This window comes from Psammomys obesus, unplaced genomic scaffold (genome assembly GCF_907164565.1).
Source record: "Psammomys obesus unplaced genomic scaffold, mPsaObe1.curated_primary_1811, whole genome shotgun sequence".
Lineage (NCBI taxonomy): Eukaryota > Metazoa > Chordata > Mammalia > Rodentia > Muridae > Psammomys > Psammomys obesus.
The window spans coordinates 7,017,411-7,024,984 of record NW_026587556.1 but is presented as its reverse complement, the minus strand read 5'-3'; the positions used below and the strand labels follow the sequence as shown (position 1 = coordinate 7,024,984).

The following is a 7,574-nucleotide window of genomic DNA, read 5'->3' as shown; positions in this document are numbered from 1 at the left end:
AAAAAAAAAAAAAAAAAAAAACCCTCACAAGCTTTTGGAGTCAATGTATCTGTGAAAATTCTAAGAGGATGTAATATAAGACAGAAAAAGTGGGTTAAGAAATGTTAGAAATAATGGCTATATTCGATATTTATAACATGAGTTTTTGTGTTTCCTATCATCCCAGGAACTTAAATTGGCAAATGGTTCTCAGTGATACATTGGATATTTCTTTTGGCAAAAATAATTTAGGACTCTAAATATTAATAAAGTATTTTGGCTTAAGATTTGGCATATCTCTATCTAGACCACTGAAAGTTCTAGAAAGAATGAAATCCTATTTAGATGGTTCAAGAGACTTTAAAAAGAGACCACAGAAACTATTGCAGATTAAGGGATATAAAAGACATAAAGGATGCTTAGTCAGTAGTAACAGGGAACCCTGAAGTAGCAAGAATAATATAGTAGTACTGAGGTTTGATAAGAGCTGTGGAAAAGAGGTTATATTGCAGTAGCCGTAGTGGCAAAGAAACAAATCTGCCTGAATTTTTGCTTGTTCATCAAGTACAATGTTCAGAATTGGATTCTTGCAAAGGCTCTGTGATACAGTTGAGATTACCAGGACACCGTGCTTTCTCTTTAAGGCAGCTATTCTCAACCTGTGGATAGCCACCCCTTTGGCAAACAATATAATTTTACGGCTGTGGATGACCTGAACATAAGGAACTATATTAAAGGTTTTCAGCATTAGGAAGGTTGAGAACCACTGTTTTAAGGGGCATTTAACTAGCCTAATAGTGAACACTAGCCAGTTTGAGTTGTAATTCTGAATTTACTGGAGTTATATCAATTTGGGAAAAACTACTTAGAAGCAGAGGATAATCTCTTAGTTTTTTAAAAGATGTCTTTTAAAACTTTTATTATGTGTATGTCTGTGTATGAGTATGCTCAATTAGTGGAAAACTCACCGAAGCCAGAAGGGGACTTCAGATCTACTAGAGCTGGATGCTTGACCTTGATGCTGCTGAACCTTTGAGAGCGTTATGTACTCTTAACCCTTGAGCCATCTTTTCAGCTCCTAAAAACCTCTTTTAACTTGTTTAAAACAAGCAATGAATAGTTAATATATGCTCATTGTAGATTCAACAGTATAGATTAGAGGAAAACATTTTAATTATGTTTTGTATGTATGTCTACACTGATGTCAGCTTGTAGAAATTAATTCTCTCCTTACACCTTGTGGGTTCTGGAGGATTGAACTTTTGGTGTTGAGGATTAGTGGCGAGCACTTTAACTGACGGAGTTGTCTTGTTGGTCCAAGAAAAAAATTTTTAAAGAAAAAAATTTATTTATAAAAACAGTCAGATTGTAATAGTGTAATATGTTATAGGTTTTAGGATGCTTTTCTTTTCACTCTCACAAATATACCTGAAGCATTAGTAAAACGATAATGCTTTTGGTAATGTATGGCAAAATCATTAGTAAAAATTGATTAAACTTGAGTTTTCTTTTTTTATATTAAATTTTAGGTTATCAAACTATGTTTTGTATAAGTAGTAATTGTATCATTGAAATTTTTTAGCAACTGAGCAGAGTCTGTAACTTTTGTGTCTATATTAAATTGGTAACCAGAGTCTTGTGGACCTAGGAAAATACGTTGTAGAAAACTTGCTTTATAAGCCTTTGCTATTACTTGTGATGAGCTACCATCTCTATGCTTTTCTTGCTGCTCATCGGTATCTAGTCAGAGGATACAAATGTGACTTATATTGGATTTGTTTTGAACTCAACCATCTGAAGGGAAAATAAATTAAAATGTAGCCAAGTTTTCTATTTCAGTATTTGCTTCCTATATAAAATTATGCAGGTCATTTTACAATTATCTTATTTCACATTTAATTAAATGTCACTTATTTCAGTGAATAATGACAAGTTTATTTTAATAATTGGTATATATAACATTTAATATCTTAGAATATTTTAAAAACTACTATTATTAATCTGAAACAATTATATACATTTTTATGTAAGGCATGGTACTTAAATGAAATGAGAGTTCAGTACTGAAGAGTTGGGATTTTCTTCCACATTAGTTTTAAAAGAGTGAAGGAGAATCTGGATTTTCATTTCCATTTATCTTGAGCCTAGTAATTAGTTTGTATTCTAGCATTAGAGAATGTTTTTATAAATGTACCTCTACATTGTACTAATAACAGCCATAAATAGAAATGGCCTGTTCTTTTGTTTCTGCCGTTTTCACTACGGGTTGCTGGAAGGAATTTCTTGCTTCATTTTCCTGCTTCCTATAATATCAACAAAGTATTTTCAGTAAGGCTCTCTTTTTGAAAGTTTACTGTGTTAACCTGCCCTGCTTTAGAATCATCATTTCTACCAAAGTCTAGTGAGAGCTTTCTTTTCATGTGTTCAGTGTATTAAATTGTGTTAACCTGTCTCCTGAAGAGTTAAAAATTACGAATTTAACACCTGGCATATGACTATTGCAGGTTAGTTAAGGCTCTAGAAAGAAATGAAATCCAATTTAGATGGTCAAGAGACTATTGTTTATTCTAGACAGGGTTTCTCTGTGTAGCCTTGGCTGTCCTGGACTCTCTTTATAGACCAGTTTGGCCTCGAACTCTCACTGAGATCCACTTGTCCCTGCCTCCCTGAGTGCGCCACCACACCCAGCTTTCTTTCATTTTTAAAAAGACTTTTACATTTCCAGTACAGACATATCCCCCCCCCCCAAATATGTAGGGTGTATATACCCAACTGAGTTTGTATGTGCACCATCCTGTGTGCACAGGAGCCTGTTGAGGTCAGAAGAGGGTGTCCAATTCCTTGGAACTGGAGTTGGGGATGTTCGTGAGCCTCCGTCTGAGTGCTAGACTTCTAAAGAAGGGAATTACATAGGTAAGATTGAAGGGAACATAAAAAGAACATAAAAGAGGAGAACATAAAAGATAGAAGGGAACAAAAAGAGTAATAAGGAACGCTCAAGTGTCAAAGATAGGAGGCATGTTGGTGAAGAAAGACAATTTGTGCCAGAAAATGTGACCAAGGGGAGGGAGGGAGGTGGGTGGAAGACTTTATCTGGTGCTGTCATTGGTAGATTCTTACTGCCTATTTCTCCTTTTTGAGTTAACAGTGATGGCCTGATGCTGCCTTAATTGTTAAATTTCTTATGAGGTTTTCTGTTTGTTTTAAATCCAACTTTATGTTTGGCCATTTAAAGGCCAAGGAAAAGGAAAAATATTTTAAAGAAAATTGCTATCTAGTATTTTACTTAACAAGAACAACAAACCCATCCAGAAACAGTATATTATCATTTTGAAATAAAGTAAATTTGTTTTATTTCAGTGATTCAAATTAGAACTCTATAAAGTTTGATTTTGTTCCTGATTAAATGTTAATTATTTTTCATCAGACGGTCTGCCAAATCCCGAAGCAGAAGCCCATATTCATCTAGGCACTCAAGATCTCGTAGCAGGCACAGATTGTCTAGATCCAGAAGTCGTCATTCAAGCATCTCTCCTAGCACACTAACTCTGAAGAGTAGCCTGGCAGCTGAATTGAACAAGAATAAAAAGGCACGAGCTGCAGAGGCAGCAAGAGCTGCAGAGGCAGCAAAAGCTGCAGAGGCAGCTAAGGCTGCTGAGGCAGCTGCCAAAGCTGCAAAAGCCTCAAATGCTTCTACACCTACAAAGGGGAACACAGAAACTGGTGCCAGCGCCTCTCAGACAAACCATGTGAAGGATGTGAAGAAACTTAAAACTGAGCGTGCACCTTCTCCTTCAAGTGGTGGGACCTTCAAAAGTGACAAAGCAAAAACAAAGCCACCACTTCAGGTAACAAAGGTGGACAATAATTTAATTGTAGATAAAGCCACCAAGAAAACAGTTGTTGGTAAGGAGAGTAAAACTGCTGCTACTTCAAAGGAAGAACCAGTATCTACTAAAGAGAAAACCAAGCCACTCACACCAAGTGTAGGAGCCAAGGAGAAGGAGCAACATGTGGCTTTAGTGACCTCTACACTACCACCATTACCTTTGCCTCCCATGCTGCCTGAAGACAAAGATACTGAGAGGTAAGTGCAAACAAATTTGAAATTTGTTAGTAGCCGTTCAAAGAAAAAAAAATTAACTTTAAATTGAGAAATGATTTGACCTTCGAGCTTATCTTTTCCCAAAGTTAGCATAAAAGTTTTTTTTTTTTTGTTTTGTTTTTTGTTTTTGGAGAATAAGTAAGTAGGGAGGTTGAGATGGCCTCATACTATGTAGCCCTTGGCTGGCCTGGAACTTTGTTTAGAACAGGCTAACTTCTTCACTCACAGAGATCTGCCTGCCTCTGGCTCCTGAGGGCTTGGATTAAAAGTGTGCACCCCACACCTATCCCAACACAGCTTTCCTGATTACTCTGTTTCTTGCTTTTTGTCTTTCTTTGTGTCTTTGCTCCTTGAATGGGTTTTTATGTTTTATGGGTATGACATTTTCTTACTGAATACTACTATAGACACGGCTGTGCCAGTAATTTTTTTTTGTCAGTGACTGATTAAATACAAAGTTTTAAACATAAAAAGAGAAGACATTCTTTTCAGTGAAGTTTTAAAAATATTCTACTCATTCATTTATTTATTGCAAGTTATTCACTTTGTATCCCTGCTGCAGCCCCTTCTATCCTCTCCTCCCTGTGCCACCCACCCTCCCTCTTTTCCCCCTGTGCCCCTCCCCTAGTCCACTGATAGGGGAGGTCCTCCTCCCTTTTCATCTGACCCTAGCCTATCAGGTCTTATCAAGGCTGACTACATCATCTTCCTCTGTGGCTTGGCAAGGCTTCACCCTTCAGGGGGAGGTGATCAAAGATCTAGCCACTGAGTTCATGTCAGAGACAGCCCCTTCACCCCTTATTAGGGAACCCAGTTGGAAATTGAGCAGTCTGTGGACTTCCTCTGAACAGGGGTTCTAGGTCCTCTCCTTGCAAGGTCCTTGGTTGGAGTATCAGTCTCTGCAGGCCCCACTGGGCCCAACCCTGCTGGGCTCTGTTGGTCTCCTTGTGGAGTTCCTGTCCCCTCCAGGTCTTTCTATCTCCCTTTTCTTTCATAAGGTTTCCGGCACTCTGCCCAAAGTTTGGTTATGAGTCTTAGTATCTCCTTCAAACCCTGGTGGGTAGTCTTCCAGAGGCCCTCTGTGGAAGCCTCCTGTCCTATCCTGAAATTTGCAGGCAAATGGTGGGAACTAGAAAAAGTCACCCTGAGTGAGGTAACCCAGAAGCAGAAAGACACGTGGTATATATTCACTTATAAGTGGATATTAGCCATATAATATAGGAGAAACATACTAAAACCTATAGTCCTAAAGAAGCTAAACAACAAGAAGGACCCTAGGAAAGAGGCTTACTCATTCAGAAGGGCAACAAGATAGACTTCAGTGAAGTTTTAAGTGATTAAATAAAAATGTACTGTGGAAAAGAAAAATGGTTAGAATTACTTGGATAGGGCAAAAGATATTTTTATAGCCTTACTAGTTTTGTTAGAAGTACAATAAATTTTGTTAGTGGACTACATGTAGGTCATAGCTGTTGATAGTATTATGTTTTTATTTTTTCTGTACTTTATTCCATGTAGTTATATTCAAAGATAAGAATATTTATCCTGAAAAAAAAAAAATCAGATTAGTTATTTGAATCAAATGACCTGATGGAATTTTGTAAACTAAAGTTTGGTGTATCTCAGATACTATGATTATTAGCATTAGTGTAAATCATGATTGCAGTAAGTACTGACTGCTTTAGGTTAATGATGTCATTAAGTAAAAAAGTAAAATGGCTAATTATTATAATGCAGAGTTACAAAGTATAATAGACCTCATGCTTTGTTTGAAAAGGATTTGTTTTTAGGTTTTTGTAAGCACAGAACTGTTGGCTTTCCCCCTCTTCCTTTCATAAGGGAGGAGCCACTCCATACTCTCACAACTCCTTTTACTAATTTTAATGAGCATGGTAGCTTCATATTTGAGCAATTTTGTGGGTTTTGTTATTGTTGTTTGTTTGTTTTGTTTTTTTTTTGTTTGTTTTGTTTTGTGTTAAATAGGTATTAGTTGAAATTGTCAACTACCTTGGTAGAGAGATCATCTTTTCTCATTTGCTCTTGGAAACTGGAATATGAAAGGCATCTTCTTTATTTAATTGTTATTCACTAGAAATTTAAAGATCATTTTAAAGAACAGTAATAGTTGACATAATCTCAGTAGCCATGTCTTTTTGTTTTGTTTTGTTTTTATCTTTTTTGAGACAGGGTTTCTCTGTATAGCCTTGGTTAACTTTTTAGACCAGGTTGGCCTCTGCTTCCCAGAATGCTGGGACTACAGCTGTGCACCACTATGCCTGGTTTAGTAGGCATGTCTTTTTTTTTTTAAACAGAGGGAAGTTTATTGTGATATTACATTGATGAAAAATGTCTTACATGCAACACAAAATTTATAAAAGGAAGACTTTGACTCTAGCAAAATACAATTTCTATTCTCTGATGGTATTGTTAAGAATTAAAACAAATACCAAACATAAGCCTTGGCTAAGAGAAAATGTTAACAAATTACATAACTAATAAAAAGTTACAGAAATAGTAAAATGTCTTTTTTTAAAATTAAATTTTATTTTTTTTCTTATCAGTTACATTTTATTAACTCTGTATCCCAGCCGTGTCCTGCTCCCTCATTCCCTCCCAATCTCACCCTCCCTCCCTCATCTCCACCGTGCCCCTTTCCAAGTCCACTGATAGAGGGGGACCTCCTTCCCATTCATCTGATCCTGTTTTATCAGGTATCTTCAGGACTGGCTGCAAAGCCCTCCTCTGTGGCCTAAGAGGACTGCTCCTCCCTTGGGGGGTGGGGAGGTCAAAGAGCCAGTCATTGAGTTCCTGTTAGAAATAGTCCTTGTTCCCCTCACTATGGGAAACCAATTGGTTACTGAGCTACCACAGGCTACTTCTGAGCAGAGGTTCTAGGTTATATCCATACATGGTCCTTGGTTGAAGGACAGTCTCTGAAAAGACCCTGTGCCCAGATATATTTGGTCCTTGTGGAGCTCCTGTCCTTTCCCCATCATACTAACTCCCCTTCTTTCATATGATTCCCTGTACTCTGTGGAAGGTTTGGTCATGAGTCTTTGTATCTGCTTTGAAAACACTGCTAGTTAGAGTCTTTCAGATGCGCTCAGTAGACTCCTGTCATACGTTCAATGCACATCCCATCTGTCTTTCTAAATGAGGATTGATCATCTTACCCCATGTCCGCTCTCTTGATAATCTTTTTTAGGTGTATAGATTTTATTATGTTTATCATATCTTATAGGTCTATATAAGTGAGTATATACTGTGTTTGTCTTTCTCCTTCTGGGATATTTCACTCAGAATGATCTTTTCTAGAGTAGGCATGTCTTAAGGAATGCTTTCCAACTTTGCTTTCTTTACCCACTCCTAATTAGCTGTCACAGTTACATCCTTACACAAATTTATGAAAAGTATGTGTGTATATATATGTATGTGTGTGTGTGTATCTATCTATCTATCTATCTATCTATCTATCTATCTATCTATCTAT

At 37.0% G+C, this 7,574-nt stretch overlaps 1 protein-coding gene across 5 annotated transcripts in view; it reads left to right on the top strand.

The window, feature by feature from the left end:
- Cdk13 (cyclin dependent kinase 13) overlaps positions 1 to 7,574 on the top strand; it is an 86,586-nt gene that overhangs the window by 34,485 nt on the left and 44,527 nt on the right. For all 5 annotated transcript variants that reach the window (XM_055603980.1, XM_055603978.1, XM_055603979.1 and 2 more), the window contains exon 2: positions 3,407 to 4,066. In XM_055603980.1, coding sequence (XP_055459955.1) covers positions 3,407 to 4,066 — 660 coding nt within the window. The remainder of the gene's footprint in view (positions 1 to 3,406; positions 4,067 to 7,574) is intronic.